At 50.8% G+C, this 27247-nt stretch overlaps 1 protein-coding gene across 2 annotated transcripts in view; it reads left to right on the top strand.

Annotated features, from left to right (window-relative positions):
• TNR (tenascin R) overlaps window positions 1-26452 on the top strand; it is a 30170-nt gene extending 3718 nt beyond the window's left edge. For both annotated transcript variants that reach the window (XM_069862614.1, XM_069862613.1), the window contains 19 exons: window positions 594-857; window positions 1662-1777; window positions 4257-4407; window positions 7427-7696; window positions 9446-9631; window positions 12929-13018; window positions 13128-13391; window positions 13979-14245; window positions 14354-14473; window positions 15016-15159; window positions 15774-15893; window positions 17377-17520; window positions 18126-18256; window positions 19223-19355; window positions 22139-22290; window positions 23251-23347; window positions 24143-24304; window positions 25284-25447; window positions 25861-26452. In XM_069862614.1, coding sequence (XP_069718715.1) covers window positions 594-857; window positions 1662-1777; window positions 4257-4407; window positions 7427-7696; window positions 9446-9631; window positions 12929-13018; window positions 13128-13391; window positions 13979-14245; window positions 14354-14473; window positions 15016-15159; window positions 15774-15893; window positions 17377-17520; window positions 18126-18256; window positions 19223-19355; window positions 22139-22290; window positions 23251-23347; window positions 24143-24304; window positions 25284-25447; window positions 25861-25980 — 3095 coding nt within the window. In that variant the 3' untranslated portion in view covers window positions 25981-26452. The remainder of the gene's footprint in view (window positions 1-593; window positions 858-1661; window positions 1778-4256; window positions 4408-7426; window positions 7697-9445; window positions 9632-12928; window positions 13019-13127; window positions 13392-13978; window positions 14246-14353; window positions 14474-15015; window positions 15160-15773; window positions 15894-17376; window positions 17521-18125; window positions 18257-19222; window positions 19356-22138; window positions 22291-23250; window positions 23348-24142; window positions 24305-25283; window positions 25448-25860) is intronic.
• Window positions 26453-27247: the final 795 nt, after the last annotated feature.

The following is a 27247-nucleotide window of genomic DNA, read 5'->3' as shown; positions in this document are numbered from 1 at the left end:
CTGGGTGCAACAGGAGCTGTGCTTGGGTTCTCCCGAGCCTTTGCCTTGCCAGAGCAGTCGCTACAGCCACAGAGAGCACATAACTCCCAGCCTGAAGCCCGTGCCCGTGTCCCACCAGCAGACCCACACTCCCTTCCCCACAGCCAGGTGGGAGGACAAGCCATGCACTCCCTGATACTCTCATAGAATCATAGAATCATATTGGAAAAGATCCACTGGATCAAGTCCAACCGTTCCTATCAAACACTAAAATATGCCCCTTAGCACCTCGTCCACCTGTCCCTTAAACCCCTCCAGGGAAGGTGACTCAACCCCCTCCCTGGGCAGCCTCTGCCAGTGCCCAATGACCCTTTCTGTGAAAAATTTTTCCTAATGTTCAGCCTAAACCTCCCCTGGTGGAGCTTGAGGCCATTCCATCTCGTCCTGTCCCCTGTCCCTTGGGAGAAGAGGCCAGCTCCCTCCTCTCCACAACCTCCTTTCAGATAGTTGGAGAGAGCAATGAGGTCTCCCCTCAGCCTCCCCTTCTCCAGGCTAAACACCCCCAGCTCTCTCAGCCGTTCCTCTTAAGGCCTTACCTCTGCGCTTCCCACCAGTGGCTCCTCCTGAAAACCTGCGCGTGACGGGCATCAGCGACAGCACCATCGAGCTGATGTGGGACAGCCCTGGGGCAGCCACCGAGTATGTCATCTCGTACCAGCCGGCAGGGCCGGGGGGCACCCAGCTCCAACAGCGAGTGCCCGGGGACTGGAGCAGCATCACCATCACCGACCTGGAGCCAGGTGTTGCCTACAATGTCAGCGTCTACGCAGTCATCAGCGATGTCTTGAGCATCCCTGTTACCTCCAAGGTGATGACCAGTAAGTATGATACCGCATTTGTCACCTGGGACCTGAATAAGCAGAAGTGATGCTCAAGCTGGCTCACATTTACCACAAAAACCTTCTAGCGGTAGAAACCTGAACCTTCAAAAAAGACAACTTGGGACACTTTTATCCCCATTTATATCTGTGTGGGGGTATAGGAAAGTGGGAAATGCTGTGCTTTATGCCCAAGACCTAGGCTGGATGGAAACCCAAATGACTGAAAATCTAAGTAATTTTCAGTTTTGTGTAAGTCCCCAGAATACGGCCAAAAATATTAGGCTTTTTTCCTCATAGAAATTCTTGCAATGTATCACAGAAGTCACAGGTTCCCCTCCCACTCCTGGATGGGTTACCCATGACGAATCTCCGTGGATGATAATGCAGCAAGAGGAGATGCTGCTGTGCATCACGAGATACGTAGTCCCGACCAAGACCACGACACACAGAGGAAAATGGGATTATAGAGCAGTAATGGGCACCTCTGGAAAGAAAAGATACAACCTCAGAAACTAAAGATACAGAGGGAAAGCAAACCATCTAGACACCCTTTTTGCAATCCCATCACTTGCTCTGTTTGCACAGTGATGCCGTAAGACGCTTTGGTGTTCAGAAACCCAGGCATTTCCCTCTTCTCCCTCCATCACACCCAAAGCGGGGAACAAAGGGGCTCGTCTAACAGCTATCAAAAAATTTCCCCATTTTCATGGCCCGGGTAGCAAAATAGCCACAGAGAGCAGGGTGGGGACTGGCAGCACCTCCACACCCATCCCACACTGCTTACTTCCTACTCCTTTCCAGACCTCGCCATGCCAGAGGGGCTGAAGTTCAAGACCATCACAGAGACGACAGTGGAGGTGCAATGGGAGCCCTTCTCCTTCCCCTTCGACGGCTGGGAGATCAGCTTCATCCCTAAGGTAGTGCTGCTGCATGCAGGCCATCATGGGGTACATCCAGTCACCCTGAAATCACTGAGCAAGCAGATCATAAATTATCTTCCAACAGCCCAATCCAAACAAGCCAACCCCTGTTTGCAATTTGCGTGCTTCACCTCAGACAACCCCAAACACCTCAACCTCCCACTGCCAGCTTGCATTTCTCCAGTGGTCTTTGGCACCAAAACATACACATCCTCAAAGAAATTCATAGAATCATGGAATAGTTGGTTTGGTCCTTTGTCATGAGCCTTCCTTCTCCTTCTCTTCCTCATCCCTGCTCTCTGCACGTTAGGATGAAACCAAGCAGCCACCGGCTCTCAGACAATAACCTTCAGCATCCCCGAGTCACACGCACAGCTAATTCCTGCCATGGAATTTTAATCGCAGTGATGAACAGGTAGAAATTGTGCCAGAAAAGATGAAAGGATGAAAATGTTGCCCGAAATATCGCATATTTCTATGCGCAGCAACAGAAATTGTACATCAAGTATTTCATCTGTATTCATAATTTCTACACCATTTAGCCATAAGTATAGCTTCGATTGTATGTGAAGCCTTACAAGAGCATTCAAGTCCCAGCAGTAAAAGAAATGCTGATTAAGGGCTCAATTATGACGTTTTCACTTGTACAAAACCCTCTCAAGAGTCAAAGGCAGCTCTGGACACGCGAGAACTGCAGAACTTGGCCCCAAAGTTTTCATTGCTCTTAACTGTAAAATGTCATTACACAGCACAGAACAAGGACCTAATTGCTCTAAATAACTCCATTCCCTCATCTCCAAAAAGGCTGGAAGGATCTGGATGCAATTTTGGGTACATCCACATGCAGATTGTGTTGGAAGTTGAAGTTCAGGTGCTGCTGGTATAAACCCTGGGGTAATTTTCATTCACTGTCAGGATAAAACCTGAAACAACAAAGCAACGTCAGCGAAGAGCTCTTGGTAGCAAAAAACCAACTATCTTTCAAAGAGTTGACTTGAGAATTAACTCAAGGGCAGCCCCTTGAAGCAGATAAATGGGGATGTGTCCATTTTAGGGTTGGGAATCACCAGGATAGAAGCAGAATTCTCGCCACAGGGTCAATAACAATACATTGTTCTCAAGCCAGTCAAAAAACCACAAACCATTGGCCTTCCATTCCATTTTTAATCTTAAAACTTAAAACGACATGGAAACACGCCAGGATTTAAGGAAGGTATAAGGTGCAAAAGGATGGCTGATCCTGGATGCAGGTTTTTAGGGGGGAAGGGATGTACCTTTCAAGGCTTTGAAGTTCTCACATCTGTTGGTCAAGCGTATGGTCTGGTGCCATAAGAGCACAGTCGTGCTCCTGCCCACGCTCTGCTGAGCTTGATCCCTCTAAAGTCTCCATCACCAGCTTTTCTCCTAAAATAAGACAGAGGGTGCTGTCTCCTTCACTGCCTGGAAGCAATGCTCCCTCAGGCAAACATTAAACCATTGCCACACCCCAAATAAACCCAAAACCTCTCCCAGAGGCTAAAACCAACAGTTGTAACAGGAGCATCACAAACAACCTCTACGAGTAAAATCGAGTTTGCTCTGTCTTACCAAAAAACTGGGCGAGAGGATGCTGATTTGGTCCTCAGCATCCCTGCGAGGATGCTCACACTCTCCCACAGAGCCATCTTCCTCCTGTGGTCCCTGTGATGCTCCCACCCTGCAAAAGCCAGGTCAGGTGAGGATTGCCCTTCTGCCACGTGCACTGGGGATGGGGAGGGGGGCAACAGAGTGAAAACAGATTTAGAAAAGAAAATTAGGAAAGGTGAGATGGTAATTTATGGCTGAAATGGAAGATTTCCTGTTTAATGAGAAAATAGATGAACGTGAATTGAAAGCTATGTGCAAAGATTTGTTTAGTGTGTTATTAGTGAAGACAGTGGGAAGAAAAGATCCTTTGTCCAAACACTGGCAGGAAAGGTGACATTTGCAGTTGCTTAAAGACTTACGGCTTTTCAGAGCAAAACCACTAAGTATCATGAGTTAATAAAGTTACTTACAAAGAAGGGGATTACAAAATAAAGACCTTGCAGTTTCATACCTATTTATGAACTGCGGAAGGTTCCTGGCATCTGAACGACAGGGGAAAGGAGTCCAGCCCGGGCTTTGGTTTTATTATCTTTCCTCTTCTGGAGAACAGGAGATTCACAGATTGCAAATACAGAAGTTGGCAGGCGGTGGTGGTGAAGGGGCGCGGGGATGAGGATGAGGGAAGGGATGGGGAGCATTTCTCAGTCCAGCAACATGGGTCCTCCGTGCTTGGTGGGTGACTTCACCTTGGGTTTCTGCACCTCCACAGTGGGACATGCCCAGGCGAGGATACAACTCGGGGGTGGGCGTGGAAGGATGTGATGCTGGGGATACCTCTTGCCCACGCATCCGTCCCTTCCAAACACCTTTTTCTGTTGTCTTTTTAACACCTACTTCCATTCCTTGGCAGAATAACGAGGGCGGCGTCATCGCCCAGCTCCCCAGCACCGTCACCACCTTCAACCAGACAGGGCTGAAGCCAGGGGAAGAGTACACCGTCACCGTGGTGGCCCTGAAGGAACAAGCCAGGAGCCCTCCCACCTCCGACAGCGTCTCAACCCGTGAGTGAGCCCTGCCTGGGCTTAGTCCCCACATAAGGTCCCAGCAGTGAAAGCAGCCCAGCCCTGCATGGGCAAGGATAAAACTAGCACTGCCTGACTGCCCGAGCTACAGGTGCCCCCCAGCAACAGCTTCTGCATGCGATATCTTGTCCCTCTCCTTCCCGAACCGCTGCGAGCACAGAAAGCGTGTCGAGGTTAATGGGCTTGGGAGCGAAGGCTCAGGTCTGCTTTTATTATATATCCAGCTAATTCCTCTTCTCTGCTAATCTCACATTTCAGAGGCTGGACACCCCCAAGAAACATGTCTATAAATGTGTTGCCTACTCCTATATAACAGATTAAAACTCCCACCTGCTTTTGTGCCACTAAATGTCCTCTGCTCCCAACAACTCAGGCAAACCAAGCAGCAGGGCAGGGACCCAGGGGCAACAGCACATCCCCTCCTAACCAGTTTATTTGGCCATTCACTGGTCCATCCCATAGGCTAAAGGAAATTCAACTGGGTCTTCTTCTCGCCGAAGGAGACATGGAGATGGGCAGAGCTCACTAGGGAGACAAGGCTCCCCACGCCAGATCTGCTGCAGTCTACCAGGCAGACGTTTACCTCCATCCAAGCTGTTGCAAACAGAAACAGCATTTAAATTGCTGCCAGAGGGTTATAACGAGGTGATGCTTTCTCCAGGCTGCTAATTTGAGGCAACGGTGAGAGCGAAGGGAGGATCCTTGCACCAGCAGCAGCTTGCTGCACCTCTGAGCTTCCTCGGCACAGATCTCTCCTCCTGCTTTGCCTCTCCGCTCAGCTCGATGTGGCTTAACAGAGACATCTCCTGGTCAGGCTCTAATCTTCCTTTCCGTAGAAGTCAGCAAAAAGTAACAAGAGAGGCTGGTACTTCAAACCCAGTGGTTGACCTTTGCAGGGGAGCGCAGATGGAGAGGTGGATTCTCAGCTCTTTGCTCAGTGAACGTGTCCCCACACTGGCTCGTCTGCCTTTCTCTGCGGCACCCCCATAGCTTTGTCCCCGTCATCCTTGCTCTGCCTCAACACCTTGTGCCTGGAGCAGTAAAGGATCAAATGGTTTCATACTGCACAGCTAAGGAGAACTTGATGCTCCCCAGCATTACCTGGATGACTGGACAACATGAGGTAGCTGGAGATTTAGGGTTTGGATAAGTGCGACCTAGTCCTGGCCAAGCTTGACACCCAGCTCCTACCTAAATATTGTGTTCTTCTCCCTTCTCCATTGGTATTTGGTTCCCAGACCTCACCTCACTGCTCCCAGTTCCCCAACAAGTCTTCTCTAACCCACCCTGGTCCTTCTCATTCCTGTCCGCACATCTCGCCCAGGACTTCGCCCACATCCTTATCATACAGCATCATTTTCCAATGCACACAGTGGATCAGACGCGCTTGCACGCACTATAGCCAGAATTACAGGACAAGCATGGGGTTTTCCCCACCTTGGGATCATGTAAGTGATAAAAGGGCCCCAGTAAGTTCCCTGTAAGCTCCCAGGCTTGGCCCGTCCGGGTGCCCACGCAGCAGGTAGGTCCTGCTGGACTCAAAGCACCCATCACCTGCTCCTGAGCCCATGATTTCTACAGGCTGAATACTGCGGGATACGGAGGAGGAAAGAGCCCGGCTCTCTGCAAAAGAAAGCAGAAATACTATTTAGTCTCCCAGTATATCCACTATGAATTCAGCTAAAACCCCCTTATCAGAGAGGGTTTTGTGGACACCCACCGTAGCCCCACACCCAACTAGTTATGAAGACTCACCAGAGCATCTGTGTTTTCTCCTCTCTCCCCAGTACTAAGACGTCGACAATTTTATGAGCTGATCCCTTAGCTTAACGACAAACCAGGAGCTGGCACCGAAGCAGGAACATTTCTAGAGACGTTCCTCAGCTCTCAATGCTCAAATCAGTTCTTGGCCCCACGTTATTTAACACATTGTCAACACCTTTCAAAAGGCATAATATCATTGCTGATAAATTTTGCCAGTGACGCAGAGACTCAGAAAAGACTAAATTGAGTGGAAGGAGATCATCGATAAAAACAGTTTGAATGGCTCAAAGACCTGGGCACAAGGGAGAACTGTATGTTTTCATGGCAATTATCTAGGAGCCAAACAAACAGATCACAGTTAGACATAGGAAATTTTATCCTGGGAGATGCCACCTGTAAAAGCCAGGGAGGAATTGTGGCCGATAACCAGCTCGAGATAAGGGCTTGAGCTGCATTATAGCTGTACTGGATGGTCATTGATGGTAGAGCTGCTACATCCACAGCTCGGGACAAAAAACAATGAATCATAGAATCCCTAGGCTGGAAAAGACCTTTGAGGTCATCAAGTCCAACTGTTCACTACTAAATCGGCTGCCGGACACGGGGCCGCACGATGCCAGAGGGGTTAGGGCCTTCTGGGTCTTTCCGAGGAGAACGAGTTGTACGAGGAGCGGCCGAGGGAGCTGGGGGTGTTTAGCCTGGAGAAGAGGAGGCTGAGGGGAGACCTCATTGCTCTCTCCAACTACCTGAAAGGAGGTTGTGGAGAGGAGGGAGCTGGGCTCTTCTCCCCAGTGACAGGGGACAGAACGAGAGGGAATGGCCTCAAGCTCCGCCAGGGGAGGTTCAAACTGAACATCAGGAAAACATTTTTCACCAAAAGGGTCATGGGGCACTGGCAGAGGTTGCCCAGGGAAGTGGTTGGACTCGATGATCCAGTGGGTCTCTTCCAACCTGGTTATTCTGTGATTCTGTGAAATCATATCCCTAAGCAAGCGGAGAGGGTTCAGGAAAGAGACAGGAGATTGGGGTAAGGACTGGGGTCCCACCAGGACCAAACTGCTTGAGTACCTCGGGGCGAGCGCTTGTGCCTGTTGCCCGTGCCACCTCTCTACCTTGTCCCTGCCAACTCAGACCGCTCTGGGTTGAAGCATCCCCAAAGCTTGATACGCCCAAAGCCACCACCCTTCCCTATCCAACCCTCCCAAAATAACAGGTGCCCGTTTTTGCTCCGCAGTCATCGACGGCCCAACGCAGATCCTTGTGCGGGACGTCTCCGACACGGTGGCCTTTGTGGAGTGGACGCCGCCACGTGCCAAGGTGGACGCCATCCTGCTGAAGTACGGGCTGGCAGACGGGGAGGGGGGGAGGACCACCTTCCGCCTGCAGCCCCCCCTCAGCCAGTACTCCCTGCAGGCTCTGCGCCCCGGCGCCCGCTACCACCTCGCCGTCAGCGCCCTCCGGGGTGCCAACGAGAGCCAGCCGGCCCTTGCCCAGTTTACCACAGGTAGCTAGCTGGCTTTGCTGGGAGAACCGGCACGAGTTTTTAATGGCTTGCTGCAAACTGCAGACGGGCGGTCCTGCAGCGAGCGCGGGGGTTTGTGCATTCGGAGCCAAATCAGATTTTTTTTTTTGCAACTGTGATTTGGTGGTACCTGATTTTCTCCTGCACAAGTGGGTTTTCTCTGGTTTGCTGGGAGGAAGCGGTGTGATGAAAACACGATGGTTAAGATGCAGGTCCAACTGAAGATGCCTGAATGCAGGTGTGTTGCATCCCATCGCTCTCCCAGCACAGAGCGAGGCAGAGCAAGCGCTTCAGCTCACCCTAAAACACACACCCTAAGATCACCCTCCACTAGTGCCCACATTTTCGTTTAGTACCTAAACCTCCAGTGCAATGGGTCTCCACCGTGCCCTACAAGGATGCTCACATGGTCCCCAGGGCGCCCCAGGTGACCCCAGATGCCAGCAAGCAGGCAGATGGCTCAAACCCCTGCGTTTAGATGACAACCCCCAAGCACACCGTGCCTTGGCCACCTCCTACCGCAGCACCAAGGCAACATCTCCTCCTACCTGGGACACACATTCCCACCAGCTTCAGTCTCATTCAGACCCACAGCTTAGCTTCAGCCTGTGGCTAAAGCTTTTAAACCCGGCACTTCATGCCCTTGATGGCACCCGTAGAGTAACACGCGGTCCTGGAAAGCCCCAAACCAGCAAGCACAGGTCTGAATTCAAGGCGATGCTTGCCTGCCGTTCAGCATCAAGAGCCAAGGCAGATGCATCGCCCGAGGAATCGGCAGTCAAGCGGCTAAAAGCAAGCCAGTCAGAAACGTGGTTATTTTATTTTATAACTCCTCTGAATACCCTAACTGGTCGGTAAAACTTTAATTAATGTTAAACCTGCAGATAGCTAAAAGGTTTCATTTACCGTGCCATAAAAGAGGAGGTAGAGCGTGTATTGCAGTGCTGGTTTATGGTATATTAATTACTTGTTATATACGTTACTGGTGGATACTAGGCTCCTATTACAGTAGCTGTGGTGTGTGAATTGTGTGTGCTTATATCTCTATAGGTATATATTTCAGACAAAATGTTCACCCCAACTGATTTGCTGCGTTGGCCTTCCTTGCTTTCTTTCTAAAAGGCAACATAAAAAAATCCCCCCCTAAACTCAGAGCCATCAAGGAGCAGTCATAACCCCCCATCTGCTGGCACCCAGCACTTGCCCAGAACCAACCACTCACTCACTGGACAGGTTTATCACACAAATCAGAGCAGATTCCATTCCTCAGCAGCACTAATAAACAAACACTTCAGGTGATGTCTGAGCATGGATGAGCCTGCAAAGACACTCAAGGTTCTTCTAAAAGCAGCTCAGGCCAACGCGTGACTGCTGCAAAGCCCTTTTGCTCTTTACACACCCTGCCTCAGTTTCCATTACTCTAATATAGGGGGGAAAAGCTTTTCTTTCCCAAATAATACTCTGTTTGCTCCCGAAGTGACTTACGGAGGGATGTTGTGAATGCCCCAGCACTTGTATCTGGCTCGTGGTGGCATCTCCGGGTCTGTGCTGAGCAGGAGGTGAGAGCAGCCCCTGCCCCAGGACATGCCCTGGGGAGGAGGCACCACACGTGGGACCTCACAGACGTCACACCCGAGTACTCCTCCACTGCTGTCTAGCCATGCCAAGGCTATGGGGTGCATCCCTGGTGCCCAGCAGCGATTTGGAGCCTCTTTCCCTTGTGTTGTACAGAGATTGATGCCCCCAAGAACCTGCGGGTGGGCTCGCGGACACCTGCCAGCCTTGAGCTCGCCTGGGACAACAGCGAGGCCGAGGCGCACAGCTACAGGGTCGTCTACAGCACCCTGGCTGGGGAGCACTACCACGAAGTTTTGGTGCCTCGGGACACCGGTCCCACCACCCGGGCCACACTCGCAGGTATGCAAGCACCTATGAGCCTTTCCTCCCTCCCTTCTCCTCCACCTTCAGAAGGAAGAGCAATGCAAAGCACAAATCAGAACTGAAGCTCTGTTGCCCTCATGCCGGTGCAAATTTGAGGCTGCTTTGGAGCTTACGGGTTACTGGAGAGAAGGTTGTCTTTGGGATGGAGCTCATTTTTCCCCCAGGAATCTGGATTTGGGCACTGCTTATCCACCAGCTGAGTGATGCTCCTCCACCAGCTGAGTGATGCTCCTCCAAGCAACGCACCTCCAAAGGAGGCACTTCCAAGCGATGTATGCTCTGAGTGGCGCACCTCTAGCAAGGGTCTGTCCAGGTCCCAAACAGAGCTGGCAGGGAACAAAGTGAGAAATGAGGAGAGGAAGGCATTTTAGGCTGATCTAGAAGAAAATATTACTTTGCCCTTCTTTTTTTTCCTTGCTGAGAAAGAGCTGCAGATGCCAATGCAGCACAGGCAGCCATGGGGATCCAAATTGGGCACTAAGCAGACCCGAATCCAGGGATGGTATTTTTGAGCAAGTCCCTCAAGCAGTGCATTATTCAGGGAGTGCCACCAGGAGCTGCACACACCGCCCACCTCCCTCTGCCAGGAAAGTCCCAAACACCTTAGCAGCAACACCACAAAGCAGCGTGTGAGATCTGTTTTTCTTTTTTTTATAACTACAACTGTTTGTCTGCTAGACTTGAGGCTCCAGGGGCACCTTTTGAGAAAAGAAAAGTCTGACTCACACACGTACAAAAAAGATCACTCATTCAGCTTGAAGCTCTTCAGTACGGGAGGACACCAAGTTCTTCCACACGGACTCTCTTTGCTCTTCAGGGATCTTCCCAGCTCAAAGAGGGAGCAGGCATCTCTGTCATATGGACCTATAGGAATAAGTAGAGTGGGAAAATCAGATGCAAAGTCACAGACACCGTGGCACCAAGTCACGAGAAAGGCTGGAGGGTGGGAAAGCAGTTAGAGCAGTTAGCTTGAAAAATGTGGTATGCGGAAAAAAGAAATGTTAGGGATAGTCTCTGCTGCGTTTGTGACAAGGACACACACAGAGAAATGGGATGAGATGAAGGGGGACAGCAAGGGATCAGAGACCCAGTGCTAGTCCTCTTCCAGCTTTCCTCTCGGCATTTATTGCCTTTCTAGGTGAGAAGCAGCATCCAAAATAGGACAAATCCTCCTCCCTGGGGCAGAGGTGCAATACCACCCTACTGACCCAAACTGTGATGACGCCCACGGCACAGCCCGAGCTTGCTACAGAGGAAGAGACAGCATGCAGGGTTTCTTTTCCCTAAATAAGAATACAAAAAGCTGCCATGCGTCTGCCTGGTGGCAGCAGCCGGGCTCAGGCAGGGCTACAAGAAACCTCCCCAGAGCAAACTCCAGAGATACAGAGGCTTAAGTCAACTGAATAGAATCTTAGAATCATTAAGGTTGGAAAAGACCTCTGAGACAGTTCCAACTATCAACACAACACCACCGTACCTACTCAAGCATGTCCCAAAGTGCCACATCTACACATTTTTTTTAAACCCACCACCCAGGAATGGTGATACCACCACTTCCCTGGGCAGCCTGGTCCAACACTTCACCACTCTTTCAGTAAAGAATTTTTTTCCTAATATCCACTCTAACCCTCTGCTGGTGCAGCTTGAGGCCTCTTGTCCTATCACTTGTTACCTGGGAGGAGAGACCAGTACTTATCTTGCTACAGTCTCCTTTCAGGTAGCTGTAGGAAGGAAAAACGACTCCCCTCAGCCTCCTCTTCTCCAGACTAAACAATCCCCGTTCCCCCACCCACTCCTCATAACCCTTGTTCTCCAGACCCTCCACCAGCCTTGTTGCCCTCTGGGCTCCAGCCCCTCAGTATCCTTCTTGGAGGAGGATGCAGTGAGCAATTCTTACATAGTGCCTCCATCATCCCCTAAATGAAGTAGTATGTAATAAATTATTTTTTTAAAAAATCTAATTATAGCAGAAAAACTAAAAAAACATTCTGGTGACAAAAAAGCCAGGATAGCTGTAGCTATCAGGATGGCACATGAGCCATAGGTCTGTCATGCTCATTTGTAGCCCTGCCCTCCAAGGTCTTGTTGCACATGGTGCTAAGTCTGTCAGGGTGCATCACCAGCCACCCAGGATGTGGTGGGATCCACATCATAAAAACAACTGGTGATTCCTTCATCTGCCTGCAGGAAGAGCAGTGAGGAACGGTGCTGAGCAGAGCTTATCAAAGAGCTAAGTTGAAAAATACAGCAAGCCTTGCCCTGCCCTGCATGTCTCCCTTCAAAAATCAGCATTTGCACAGAAGGATCAGTAATTCTGCTGTGCCCAAAAGAGCTGGGAGAGAAAAAAAGCATCGTTTTATGCGCTCCTACTCTTTTCTTCCTCTCCTCCCACTTGCTCCCTGGCTCTTCTCCTTTCCAGGAGGGCAGGGAGGATTAGGGTCCCCAGCACCAAGGCTGCAGCGTAGCAATAGGAGAGGACCAAGGGATGGGAGTTGCCCTCCCTCACGGCCTCATGGGGAAGGTTCTGGGGGCTTCAGAGGTTGCTGTTCCTAGGGGGGGCAGGGTGAGGCCAGCCTGGAGGGTTTATGGCTTTCTCTAACGCCATGGGAAAGACAATGAAGCCCAGGGAGGAGAGGAACAAAGCTGCCAGCAGCCAAGCAGAAGTGACAGGCAGAGGCAGGAGAGGTCTCATGGACATAAAAAAACTATCAGCAAGAGATGCGCAGAAAAGGAGTTGGATGAGCTCAATTCCCACATCCCTCGAGGGAGCATCACAGGATGCGTCCACAACCAAGTAGCAGCACCTGACTGGGCTTCCAAAAAGACTGTGGCTTTGCTAATTATGTGCATTTAATTTACTCTGCATAATTTATTTCTCTTCGAGACACCAGCCTTGTGACAATATCTGGTATTGAATCACTTTGGAAACAAATATAGCTACGTTATCACGCGGATCTCCGCTCACACACACAATTTCTGTCTCAGTGCCAGCAATTACAGCAGACCTCAGCAACAACTTTTAAAAATTGCTTGTTTCTCAGCTAGAATACCCCAAATTCCCCGTCCAAAGGCATCCATCAGGCTTTTTGAAAAGGCTCAGCTCTTCTCCAGCATGCAGAGGAACTGCTGACCTGTGGGAGGGCTGCCCACCCCAAGGATGCTCAGGAGGGTTCCCCCTGTCCCCAGCCATGGGAGGTGGGTGGGTTGCACTCCGAGGCCACCCAGGCAGGTGCTGCCCTCACACCCCTTCGTGTCCTTTGCACCCCCTGGCAGATCTAGTTCCAGGGACAGAGTACGGTATCGGGATTTCAGCTGTGATGGACAGCCAGCAGAGCGTGCCAGCAACCATGAATGCCAGAACAGGTGAGTTTGTCCTCATGTGCTCCAAACACAGCCAGCTCCTATGGCTCAAACATCTCCATGGGACGGCTCACACATGGGGACGTATGTTTGCACCAAACCTCTCCCACAGAGCTCGACAGCCCCCGGGACCTCCTGGTGACAGCCTCCACAGAGACATCCATCTCGCTTACCTGGACCAAAGCCACGGGGCCCATCGACCACTACCGTGTCACCTTCACCCCTGCCTCAGGGATGGCCTCCGAAGTGACAGTGCCCCGGGATGAGTCTCAGCTCACCCTCTCGGAGCTGGAGCCCGGCACAGAGTACACCATCTCCATCATCGCCGAGAGGGGACGCCAGCAGAGCCTGGAGGCCACTGTGGATGCCTTCACAGGTAGAAGAAGACGCATTGAGATGGGGCAAAGTGCACAGAGCACCACCCCATGCCAGCATCACTGCCAGCCCTCTGAGACCCCAGCACCAAGACTCTTGAGGTGGTGATGGGGATGAGAGCTGAGGGCAAGGGGTTCCTGTGGGAGCAGGTCTCCTTTGCCAGCAGCACTGAGGACACTTGCTTGGCTGGAGGCTGCCATGAGGAGGCAAGGCTGGAGGAAGAACCAGCCCGTGCTGTCCTCTGTGGTCAGGGTGGTCTGTGTGTCCATAAGAAGGAAAAACCAAGCCTTGGGGGACCTCACAAGCATATTTAGGTAAAATGCCTGCAATCAAGAAGCTCACATGGCACGTACCATCTGTAGAGAGACAGGTCTGGAACGGATGATGTTTGCAGGCAGAACTGAGAAAAGCACCATTTCCCCACTCCCAATTCTGGCCCTCAATCCCAGCACAGTTTCAGATCAACGGAGAGCCCAGAGTTGTAGCTTTGCCACCCCCGCTGAGTATTTCCCATGCAAGTGCTGGGAACAACATAGAGGCCGGGATCTGCAGATAGCTGGGGTTGAAACTCCCCTCTCCTTCTTGCAGGGGTCCGGCCCATCACACAGCTCTACTTCTCCCAGCTGACATCCTCCAGTGTGAATGTCACGTGGAGTGATCCGTCCCCACCAGCAGACCACCTCATCCTCACCTACAGCCCCCAGGACGAGGAGGAGGCACAGCAGGTCACGCTCGACGGCACCCGCAGACACGCCAGCCTGACGGGTTTACAACCATCCACCGAGTACCTGGTGTCGCTAGTGGCCGTGCATGGCACCATCAGCTCCGAGCCTGTCGTGGGCTCCGTCACGACAGGTACCACAGGACCCCGGTGCCGGGCACAGGACCCTGCCGGGAGGGCGGGCAAGGGGACAGGGAGCGGACCTGCCTCCCACAGCTTTGCTTTCTGCTCCATCTCACCAGGGATCGACTCACCGAGGGACCTCAGAGCGGGTAACATCACCCAGGAGTCCATGACAGTCTACTGGAGCCCTCCCATCGCTGCCTTCGACCACTACAGAATATCCTATCATGCTGCTGAAGGTAACGAGTCAGACTGTTTTTGCTCGCCCCCTGCACTCGTAGCTGCCAACCCTTCCCCCCTCTGCTGGCACATCACCAGGTCATCCTCACCCCAGGCAGCATCCTGGTGCCCTTGGCAAAGCCCCCGAGAGCTGGGATGGACCAAGAGGCTGTAGGGACACAGGATGGAGCATCTGGGATGAGGATGGGCAAGGGGCCACTGCAGCCAAGGGTCAGGTTGGCACAGAGGGGCAGAGGGCATGATGCTGTGCAGTGTGGCCTCCCAGGGGATGGTTAATTCAGAGCCCAATCCTGAAATCCCAGCTCTCCCACCTGTCTTCCCTGGCTCCTCTCCCTGAGTCCCAGGTTCACCTGCGACGATGAAAAGGTCAAGCCAGCAGAGTGATGGGCACGCAGGTGTGCCCCCGCAGGCACGAAACCCAGTTACCCCCAGTATCAGCCCTGGAGAGGACTTGTGGCACTGCTGTCCCCTCCCGAGCACCCCCTGTGCCCCATGGGCAGGGCCAACCACGATACCAAAGCTCTCGGCTCTGTCCCCACAGGGAGGACAGACAGCACTGCTATTGCCAGCGATGCCACCGAGTACGCCCTTCGCCACCTGCAGCCTGCCACCAAGTATGAGATCGGGGTGAAGAGCGTGCGGGGCCGGGAGGAGAGCGAGGTGGCCTCCATCACTGCGTACACAGGTGGGAAGGATCTCCTGGTGGGCAGGTAGCCACCAAACAGTGCCAGCCCCAGCAATCACGCAGCTGAGAGGAAGCTGAACCTCATGCCAGGCTGATGCAACCTCAAGATGATGAGAAAGGCTCACAAGGACCCAGAGCAGACTTTTGAAGTCCAACTAAGCAAAGCTTTTCCTGTGCATGCATGGGTAGTCAAGGGGGAGAGTGATAAATCTGTATACCGGGCACAGGGAAGCCAGAGAGATGATGTTGGGCAATGTTGACAACTCCTAAAGGGAGTACAGACTTCCAGAAATAATCCCTAGGGAAGCTCTGACACAAACAGCATCTGCTGCAAGAATAAAACCCTCTGCGGTTGCCAGACTCCTCAAAACCTAAAAAAAAACCCCTAACATCCTAGGCTGTGCACCAGAAAAACAGTGGAGAAGCAGCCCAGGTAGCAGAATAGCACAAGCTATGACATCTCTGCCCTCCAGCTAGAGTAGCAATAACTCCTCTGCAGGCACATGTGCCTGGGCAGCAAGGCAGGACCATGAGCAATGGGCCAAAAGAAGATCTTCCAGTTCATAGCCCAGTCTTTTAACACCTCTGACTCTCTGAATCTGTCCTCCACACAGCCATGGATGCTCCCTTGGGGGTCACAGCCACCAACATCACCCCCACCGAGGCTCTGCTGCAGTGGAACCCGCCGCTTTCGGAGGTGGAGAGCTACGTCCTTGTCCTCACACGCCTCGCAGGTACGCCAAAACCCCACACCCCTCTGCCGCAAGCTTTGCTGAGGCACCATTTCACCTCACCCCCACTTCTGCTCCATCCCAAAGCCTGGGATTCAGCATGTGCCCTCCACAGAAGGAGCAGGGAAGAATCACAGAATCACCAGGTTGGAAGAGACCCACCGGATCATCGAGTCCAACCGTTCCTATCAAACACTAAACCATGTCCCTCAGCACCTCCTCCACCCGTGCCTTAAACACCTCCAGGGAAGGGGACTCAACCACCTCCCTGGGCAGCCTCTGCCAGTGCCCAATGACCCTTTCTGTGAAGAATTTTTTCCTAACGTGCAGCCTAAATCTCCCCTGGTGGAGCTTGAGGCCATTCCCTCTTGTCCTGTCCCCTGTCCCTTGGGAGAAGAGCCCAGCTCCCTCCTCTCCACAACCTCCTTTCAGGTAGTTGTAGAGAGCAATGAGGTCTCCCCTCAGCCTCCTCTTCTCCAGGCTAAACAACCCGAGCTCTCTCAGCTGTTTCTCATAAGACCTGCTCTCCAGCCCCTTCCCCAGCGTCGTTGCTCTTCTCTGGACTCGCTCCAGAGCCTCAACATCCTTCTTGTGGTGAGGGGCCAGAACTGAACCCAGGATTCGAGGAGCGGTCTCACCAGTGCCGAGTCCAGAGGGAGAATAACCTCCCTGGACCTGCTGGCCACGCCGTTTCTGATCCAAGCCAAGATGCCATTGGCCTTCTTGGCCACCTGGGCCCCTGCTGGCTCATGTTCAGTCCCTGTCAACCAACACCCCCAGGTCTCTCTCCTCCAGGCAGCTTTCTAGACAGACTTCTCCTAGTCTGTAGCACTGCAAAGGGTTGTTGTGCCCCAAGTGCAGGACCCGGCATTTGGCCTTGCTAAACCTCATGCCATTGAACTCTGCCCAGCGGTCCAGCCTGTTCAGATCCCTTTGCAGAGCCTCCCTACCCTCCAGCAGATCAACACTTCCACCCAGCTTAGTGTCGTCCGCAAACTTGCTAAGGGTGCACTCGATGCCTTCATCCAGGTCAAGAAGCTTCAGAAGGGCAGCAGCTGGTGGGCAGCAGGGCTGTAGCCACCCCCAGACACCAGCTCCTCCCTCGCAGGTCCCAGGGCAATGCCCTTCCCCAAGCCTCAGAGCATGGCAGCCCATACAGGAGGAACTGAGATCCTCCTGCTCTACTAACTGGCCCACCAGTACCCACCCAGGGGCCAGCAAGAACACATCCCACAGAAACTCAATGTGCAGCAAACTCCATGCAATCCTCTAGTGAAGGGAAAGCAAGCATCAGGCTTGATATAGGGAAAGTGAGAAAATTGAGATCAACCTTCAAACCAAACACCACCATGAGAGCTGAGCTGCTACACAACAGCACATGGTCTTTCAGTAGCTCAAGTTCTTTTGATCGAGAGGGCATAGCCATAGACGCATTTTTGAGAACCACCTTGAATATCCACCCCAAGTCATCTTTTTGGGCTTACAGTTGCAGGAGAAACAATTCTTGTGGATGGAGTGAACCAGGAGTACCAGCTGACCAACCTCCTGCCCACGACCACCTACACAGTCTCTATGTACGCCACCAATGGGCCTATCACCAGCCAGACCATCAGCACCAACTTTACAACTCGTATGTACAATCACCTCCCCCACAGCCTGTTGCATGCCCTTAGCCATAGATCCAAGCCCAGGAAAAGCAGCCAGCAAGGCTGAGCCAAAGCTCTTGTCACGTACACGTGGGTGTAGGAGTAGCCACGTACCAGAAGGACATCGACATACCCATGCAAGGCACACCACAAGAACAGAATTTTAATCCCAACACCCATCAACCATCATTTTCAGTCTTTCAACATGCACCCACCTCTTTCTTTGATTTCCCCTGTTTGTGGTTCCCCAAGAAGACCCTTGACAAGGCCTTTTTCTTGCCCAAGGCCATAGGTCAGAAAAGCACAACCGTTTTGCTTACAAGAAGCTTGACAGGCCCCAAGCACATGAATTTCAGAGCCATTACCCCCCAAGAGAGCATGCACATAGAAGAGGACTCTTAGAGGGTGTGCAGAGCTCTCTTCAAGGGTGGGAACCAGTGATAAGACCTGGAAACTGAGGGCAAAGATGTACTTTGGGCTGTAGCTCAGAGCTGCAAGGCTGCATCCCAGTGCACTGAACTGGGAAGCAGGGCTGGGGTGGTTGTGTGTGAGAACTTGCACTGCCCTGGGTCCCTGTTCACCTTTGCAGTTTTGGATCCTCCAACAAATCTGACGGCCAGCGAAGTCACTCGACGGAGTGCCCTGCTCTCCTGGGTGCCTCCTGTGGGAGACATTGAGAACTATGTCATGACCTACAGATCCACCGATGGCAGCCGAAAGGTGAGTCCTCGCAAAGAAAGAGGCTCATTAAGTCAAGGAATAACATCACCATGGAGAAATGAGCAGGAGGAGCCCAACAAAGCAAAAGAGTGATGCTCACTAGGTCAGAGAGAGACCAGAAGGCCAAATGCTACTTTCTGCTTAAGCAATAGTTCAGATAAACAATTGGAAAGAGCAGGAAAGGATGGCCCAGGGATAAAATCTTTGTGCCCATCTGCAAGTCTGGGTAGAGAAGGTACGCCTGAAAAGTCTGGAAGAATAGAGCAAATTCACAACTTGTGAAGAACCAGCAAGCTGAGGCAGGAGAAAATTATACTGCAGAGATGCCAAAAATGCTATTTGCCCTCCTTGCAAAAAGGAAGATACGTACAGACAGCTAATTAATCTGGCAATATAATATATTTGGTTATTTAATGAGTATGCCCATATCTGCCTGTCTGGAAGAGCTGCTACAAGTACTATCAGAAATACATCACTGCAAATAGTCTCGTTTCTGCTGCCGGTGTGGCTGGCTCGAAGCAGCTGAAGGATAATAGCTTTGCAGGAGTTCAATGTAACGCCACGTGGCACTGGCTCGCGACCAGAAAAATTAATGTGACAGGAACTGAGGGAGTCAAACCTGGCTGATAACCAGGTTTGGCCAGCTCTACCCCTTGCAATTCTTGGGCAATCTGTCATGCCCTGTTTTCCCAACCGAGTTGGGAAATAGAGCATACAGAATGCAAACATTTAAATCTCCCAAGTCCAAAGCTAGCTTTTTCCCACCCAAACCATCCCAAAAGGCTGAATACGTTCATTGACCTCACATTGACTTAGTCCAAGGGTGTATTCAATGCTCCTCGGCCAGGCACCAAGGGCTGTGGTAGTTTGTGGCTTCCCTTCCCTCCTCGCTTGCTCTTTAGGCACCACATCGCTTTTCTCATCTGTTGCTCTTGGTGTCTACCTCCTTCTGGGACCCATGTACAGGAGCTGATTGTGGATGCTGAGGACACATGGATCCGCCTGGAAGGGCTTTCGGAGACCACAGAGTACACCGTGCGCCTGCAAGCTGCCCAAAACGGCGTGCGGAGTGGCTTCATCTCCACCACCTTCACCACAGGTGAGGATTCGCACCGCGTCCGCTTGGCCAGGCAGGGCTTAGCCCACATATCGTGCTGGTATATGTGGATTGCTTTTATGGGCTTGCCCTCCTCCAGCAGCATTTCACCACGATCCAGAGAGGTACATTCATTTCCACAACCCACAGCGTTGCTCTGCTACAAAAAGTTAATGGCTAAAAGACTACAGTACAAACACAAGGTCCAGCCCACAGCAAGAAGATTTGAGCTTCAGACCAGGAACCACCTACCAGGCCCTTTGACTTGCCCTCAAATGCATAAAGGGAGGAAAAAAATCCGCAAAAGTCAACAACACATATCAACAACTACGCTGCTGGAGCGAGCGGGGAGAGATACAGCTGTAGATGTTGTCTGATCTCTCAGGAATATCAAGCAGGTACATCTCCACTGCTACCAGTGGAGTCACAGACAGCAGAGCCAGTATGCTTGTAGGACTGGGGTCCCACTAGTTTTATCTAATTGCATTATTCCTTCCCCTTCTAATTCTAGAGAAGTCACGATTCACTAAGGCAACAGGAATGGTTTCCTTTCCAAGTCAAGTGGTGGGCATCCACAGCTACTGCTACCCTCACAGATGGAGCAGTTACGCTTGCAAGAATGAAGCTTGCACGAAAATGTCACCATTGCCCCCACCCTTCGGAAGTGCTCACATTAGAAACGGTGCAAAGCACGTCGTCCCGCACCCCCTTTGAAAAGCCTTGCTAGGCGGGGCACTTAACAGACAGAGCACGTTTTGTTCAGGGCTGAATCCAATTACATTTCTCTTGGGTTTCAAAGGCACTAAGAAGCCTGAAGATGACATCCACTGAAATTCCTCCCATCCGCACTGCCAGTTCAATCAGGAGAGTTTTCTTTGAAAATGCTGTGGATACACTTCCCCATCCCACTTACACGCAGAGGTCTCTTCCCCTGCTTTTACAAGATAATAGAAACTATTTACATCAAGAAAAATAAGAAAAGACTCTCCTCTAATGCATCTGTGGTTCAGACTCGCCTCTCGTTCTCGTCTTTCACGTGGATATATAAAGCCAGTGCAATTCAGGCAGGGGATGGAAAAATGCTTGTGATCGTTGAGGCTGCTTGGGAGTCAGGGATGAAACTGCACGGGGCTGGCTTCTCAGCTGAGACAAAGCAGCAGAAACCCACTCACATCAGGCAAGGAGAGTGCCGCTTCCATTAAAGAGAAACACCAGACCTTGGCTGTGCTAAAGATACCATTGCTAGCTGATGCAGCGTCCAAGGTTTAATTTGCCTTTAAGATGAAGATAAGCATCAACAAGAAACAAATTTCTCCCACTTACCCCATCTATCGATGAGACAGAAGCACGAAGGAACAAGCATCAAGGCGATGCAAGGCAACACCCCTCAGCGAATAATCAGGGTCTGGGGTTCAATTTACCCTGGCAGCAATCGGGGCACTTTGCAGAGAACAAGCACTTGTCTTGAAGGGGACAAAAAAACCCCAAGCATCAAACCATGCTTAATTTAAATTGTTTTGCTTCCTTTTGCTCATAGTATACATCCTGGGGTTCTTCATTCCCTCTGACACATTAATAGTTCAGCCTCTTTGTTTCATGTTTGCATAAGGTTCTTGGGGAATTGTATACAGATGGGACAAAAGGAAGAAACAGATACAGTATTTATAATTTATAGTGGATTGAAATGTCTTTCAAGGTCTCCTTGGACCTTAAAGATATGAATATAAATTAAGAAACAAGTAATCTCCACAGAGCTCAGGGGAGCCTGAAGTGGTTGCCTTTGAAGCAGTTTTCATTGTTGGATACTATAAAATGCAAACACTGTCTCAGCAGACCTCACACTACAGACCACAGAGATAGGAAAAAATAGATCTTAAACACTCGGACAAAGCGACAACCTCAGAATCTTCAGGTTGTAAGGGTGGGAGGAATACACCCAAGTGGGAGATAACAGAGAGGGGTCTGTACCCTGGTCCTACATGGGAGTCACACAGCCGTGACGGACACACACAGCACGTCCTTCACACCTTCTCAATGCTTAACCAAGACATCCTCAAAAGCCACATCCATGCTGCCTCCTTTGCACTCATTTACTCCATCATCCATGTGCACCAACAGCAAAGGGAAATGTGTATTTCCTACTTTTGCATTAAATTAGAGACAATTGAACCCAGAGCAGACATTCCAGTACTGCTAGGTCTCATAGTTAAGATACTTTCTAAGCCCTGCACAAGACGTTTCTTCACCAGAGGACATCTGGAGCATGGCCACACCGCCCACGCTGTCATATCAAAGGCTTAATTCCTGCTTAGTTTGCAAGTGACAATAAACCTAGTAGAAGTCCACCATAATTTCCAAGGATATCGATCAGGAGAATCTCCCTGGAATCAGCGAGGTCATAAAATCTGTTTGGGGCTGGCAATCCTGAGAGGAGAACAGGCTTTGGTATTTTCACAGCTGTCTAAATATGCTGGCGACAGTGTAAACCCCAGAGTTTCAGACACGGTGAAGAAAGATAGCCAAGAAGTGACATCCCTCATCATTCACAGTGATGTTACCATGCATCTTTTCAATATAGGGTGTATGGGAGATTAATTACTATATGCATACATTTTTTCCATTAAATTCTCCCTGTTGGTGGCAGATGTAAAGTCCTGCCGTCTCTCAAAATAACTCAGAATTCAGAAGCCAAGTTAGATCTCTCCTGGTTCATAACTAGTGGGGTTTGGTGCATGTGGAAAAGGCACCGGTCTGCTTAAATTTTGCCCTTTTTTGAAATTTCGCAGCTGGCCGTGTCTTCGCTAACCCTCAGGACTGTGCCCAGCACCTGATGAACGGAGACACGCTGAGTGGCGTCTACACCATCTCCATCAACGGGGACCTCGGCCAGCGAGTTCAAGTGTACTGTGACATGAGCACCGATGGAGGTGGCTGGATTGTGAGTAGCCCTGTGAATGTCCCACACACCGTCCTCGTGGCCAGGGAACCAAGCCTCATCCTACCGGCAAAGCCAAGCACCACACCGCGCGGGAATGACAGCAGGCTTGATATCACACGCTTCATTTCCCACGCCACAGGGAACGGCCCACACTCCAGTAATAATAGTTACACTTGGAGAAATGCCCTTTGATTTATTTGACATGTTTGCAGCGCTTCTGGAGAGCAAAAGCTGAGAGTGAAGCTGATTTATTGTTCTAGAAATGAAATTAATGGCCGATAGCTTTCACAGGGAATGATTCACACTGCCTGCAGTAGGACAGTGTCAGGCATCACCCGGATTGAGTCTACACAGGAGTGTTTTATAGAAGCAAATGACTGTTTGGCTTTTGAACTGCACGAACGATGTTTGTCTTGACATAGATGGGCTGGCAGCTTAAGTAAATAATGCTCTGGTGCTTTGATTTTATCTGTGTCGAATGCTTAACTTACATGCATCACACAGAATTCCTCTAGATGTATAATCGAAACCAAAAGAAAACGGGCTTCCTCAATGCTGATTTCTAGCTCAGATGTTATTGCCAGCCAGGAACTCTCCCCCATTTCACTCTGCTTCAGAGCATCCTCTTGGATATCCCAGAAAGAGCCAGCTGAGAGCAGAATCTAGAAAACCAGAGGCACAATGCGTTTGATAGAGCAGAAAGCTTAAAGACTGATTCTTTCCTTGCAGTCATTATAACATTGATTTGCCTTGGACATCACCTAACATGTCTTCAGTTTCTCCAGCTGCACAAAGATTAATTGCATGGCTGCAATTATCACTAACTAGATGGGCATTGCCATTTTCTCCCCCAAAAGTCATGATGGAAAGACAAAATACTGTCTTTATTTTGTGTGTCCAAAGCCCAGCAAAGCTGTCTCTCTTCACACCGATTTTCCCCTTGTCATCCCTCACCACAAGGTCTTCCAGAGGCGACAGAACGGTCTGACCGATTTCTTCCGGAAATGGGCAGATTACAGGATTGGCTTCGGAAACTTGGAGGATGAATTTTGGCTGGGTAAGACCTTCACCAGTTGTCTTGCATCGATGCGTCAAACCTGAGCTCGCGCAGCACTGGGCTGCTCACTCGTGCCAGCTGCTGGCTTCTTGCCTTTCCCTCCACTCCTCTACAATCTCCCTCAGGCTGTTATCCTTCTGTTCATTCCCTGCCCTTCACATTAGAAAGTCATTCATGAGCACATCACATTGTGGATGCCTGCAGCTCCCTAATTTTCTCCTCCTAGGAGAGGTTACACTGAGAGTTTTCAAGAAACAAAACCCATCGCCCTCCTTTGGATGACTACGAGTTGCCCTGGTGGCATCTACAGCTCACAGTCCTCACCTGGCCTTGGCTGACGAGCCAGTTGCCCAAAGAAAGTAGGGAAGGGGTGAGTGGGAGACCCAGCAGGGCTCTGAAAAGGAGCGTGCTCTCCCAAAATCTGAACATGAGCCAAGGCTGGCCCTGCAGCATAAACATGCTCTGGCTTGTACAGGAGCTTAGCAGCAACATGAGAAGCACCAGGGCTCCACAGCTGAATGCCCCCTGGCATCGGCAGGATGCAGAAAGCTGAACCTGGTCCTTGAAACCACCTCTCATAACCACTGGGAGTTGAAGCTTGAGTGGGTGCAGAGAGCTCAGACCCCCGCAAGCACCAGGAGAGACAGACTTAACCAGAAGTGCCCTCACTCTCTGGTTCTTCTCCTCGCTCTCATTTCCCACAGCTGTTTTATTTGCCTAGAACTCTTTTTGTTTGCTCACAGAGCGGATCCAGGCACCGGATCTGACTGAGTGTCTTGTTGCTTGTCTCACTAGGCTTGGACAACATCCACAAGATCACATCCCAGGGGCGCTACGAGTTGCGAATAGACATGAGGGATGGCCAAGAAGCGGCGTACGCCTACTACGACAAGTTCTCCATCGGCGACTCCCGGAGCCTGTACAAGCTGCGAATCGGGGAATACAATGGCACTTCAGGTACAATCTCACTGCTAGGGAGATCCTGGGGTCGGTAGGTCTGAAACTAAAGGAAATACAAACATCACAGCTCACAGGGCTGGAGCAGCAAGACATGGGACCACAGCCCTTTCTGTCTTCCTGCAGTCCATCATGTAAACCAGGCAGATAAATCCCACGAAGGACAAGGGGAATTTTCCATTGAGGATGAGATATTTAACATCCGAGGCATTACTGTTCAAATAACCAGGTCAATCATCAGAGGTGCCGTCTCACTTGGCAATCACCGCTATTGATGCAGTGCTGGAGGGTGTATTTATTGCCTTCCCACAGCAATGGAAAAATCTGAACTCCTCTGCATCGTTTCCTCACACAGAGGCCAAACACTGGTCAGTTTTGCAAGGACACAGTAACACCTGCCTGCTCGGTTGATGCAGCAGAGCCAGGCTTTGCCCACCAGAAACCGGTGGGTGAAGGGTGATGGAGGGCAGGCGTGAAGGTCTCCTCCCTGAGGAGAAAAAGGTCCCTTTGGCTAACAGGAGGGAAAGAGGCTGAAAGTATCCTGAAGTTACGTAGCAGATCCAGGCTTCAGGAAATCAGAGATACCCAAATCTAGGATTTAATTCATTTCCAAAACACGGAAATGCACATCCAAACCCAGTACAGCATTTTACCTGTCAAACTCAGCCTCTAAGATTTGCTGTGGTTTGACCTGATCCTAAACTGACAGCAGAGAACCTCAGATGAACCAGCTGTGAGCAATTCCAGTTAGCACTATTCCCAGATAGCCTGAGCTGTTGATCGACAGGTCACTGCATAGAATAGAATCATAGAATCATAGAATAACCAGGTTGGAAGAGACCCACCGGATCATCGAGTCCAACCATTCCTATCAAACACAACCATGTGTACCAGAACATGTACCAGAACATCCTAAATTCCTTGGGAAAAGACCAGGTGACTCTGGCTCCATCATCCCACATGGCACCTCTTTCTGCAGGGGACTCCCTCACCTATCACCAGGGCCGCCCCTTCTCCACCAAGGACAGGGACAACGATGTCGCTGTGACCAACTGTGCCATGTCCTACAAAGGGGCCTGGTGGTATAAGAACTGCCATCGCACCAACCTCAACGGCAAGTACGGAGAGTCCCGGCACAGTCAGGTAAGGGCACAGCCAGGCTGAAAACCTTCAGCATTTCTTCCAGCAGCGTGAACAAGCACAAGAGCAAGCCCAGGCTAGGGCTGGGACTGCACGGTGGGTGCATCAAAGTTAGGAGCACTGCTCGGGTGACCCAACACAAGCTGGAGAAAAGGGAACCACATTCACGCCATTTAGGCTTTCATGGCCATTTACCTTGGCACATTTCAAAAATACATCCATAAAATTTGATCAGGAGCCTTTGAGCAGTAGGAAAACCCCGTTGACCTAGAGCAGCAGAAGAGTTTCTTGCTCCCGCTGCAGCAGGGCCTTTCTTCTGGCTTCTCTGTGGCAGTCAGCCTAGATTCCTTCCTCTCCCACTTTAGTTTCTTGTTAGGGTCTTTCTTCACCCTGTGCCTTTCTCTCCCTCCTGCCAGGGGATTAACTGGTACCATTGGAAAGGCCACGAGTTCTCCATTCCCTTTGTGGAAATGAAGATGCGACCTTACAACCACCGTAACATCTCTGGGAGGAAGCGACGGTCCCTACAGCTCTGAGCCAGCTGAACTCCCTCCTGCCTCCCACCACCTGACCTTTTCTGTCATTTGTTTGTATTTTATAATATGAAAAGGGGAAAAAAAATAATTACTATTTGTCTGAGATAGTAACCTGCCCCTCACAAGCGTTGGAGGGAACCATGCAAAAGCCGCGGGAAAGGAAAGACCTCATTGCTTTGCATCTGGCCCAGAGAAATACCAAATTTCCAGTCTCCCTACCCCAATACTCTGGCCCTTAACAAGAGAAGAAAGAGAGAGATAGAGACAGACAGATTTTTGATATTTTTTTAAAAGACTTGGAAATCCCCAGCAGACCTCGCTAGAAATGTTTGTCACAGGGCTTGTGGCAGAAACCTTCCCACAGGGTCCTTGGGGTGGCCATTCCCACCACTGTCATGGCCAGGGACATCCATTCTCTCCCCCCTTTCCTGGCAGGAACATCCCAAGCTTCACCCCATCCTGTAGACACCAACTCTTCCAGCAGGCAGAGGCCACCTCTCCTTCTGGACTGGAAACCCCTTCCCTACACACGGGCACTGTATGCATGGAGACAGAGCAAGGATAAGCAACACAGGTTTCATCCTGTCCTCCGTTTTCACAGATCGCACCAGGAGGGCTTGGCAAATTTTTGCATACATAGGCAAAATCTAGAGAGCCCACAGGTGACGTGTCGGTGCCACCACAGCTAAAATCGTCCTTGTTTACATGGCAGGCAGGGGAACAAGAGCTGCTCCACCAGCCCTAGCCTGCATCACCCACTCCTCTGAGATGAACTCATCCCTCTTCAGATGAGTGACATCTGCCTGGGTTCTGCTGAGCTTGTCTGAGAAGAAGAGAGTCAACTTAGAGGACATGGGGGGAAAAAAATCCTCTGCTTGCAATCTTGAAGTCTAGGGCCTGTTTCCTCTGCTATTTCTATGTGCCACCGCACTGTCTCTCCCTGACATCATTGGTCCCGAACCAAAGAGTCACAGAGAAGGACCATCAGCCAAAAGAATTATCACACAACCACAGCCCAGCCTGAAGCTTGTAGCTGGCACAGTCCAGATGCTCTTGTTCAGGGACATCCACACACGTGGGGAAGGACCACAACACAGCCAAGGGAAGAGAAGTGCAAGCTGAGAAACGCCTGTTCCCTTCCTTTTCATACACCATCCCCCTTCAACATCACAAGAGGAACACAAATCTCAATGCCCTGGTATCAGTCTTTCTAATGGGAAATCAAATGTTTCCCCTCCTGGAAGGCAGGCTTAGTCCCTTCAGATTT

The sequence above is a fragment of the Phaenicophaeus curvirostris genome, chromosome 8 (assembly GCF_032191515.1).
Source record: "Phaenicophaeus curvirostris isolate KB17595 chromosome 8, BPBGC_Pcur_1.0, whole genome shotgun sequence".
In the NCBI taxonomy this organism is placed as follows: domain Eukaryota; kingdom Metazoa; phylum Chordata; class Aves; order Cuculiformes; family Cuculidae; genus Phaenicophaeus; species Phaenicophaeus curvirostris.
Note: the sequence above shows the minus strand (reverse complement) of the source record. Positions and strands in the feature narration are given on the sequence as shown.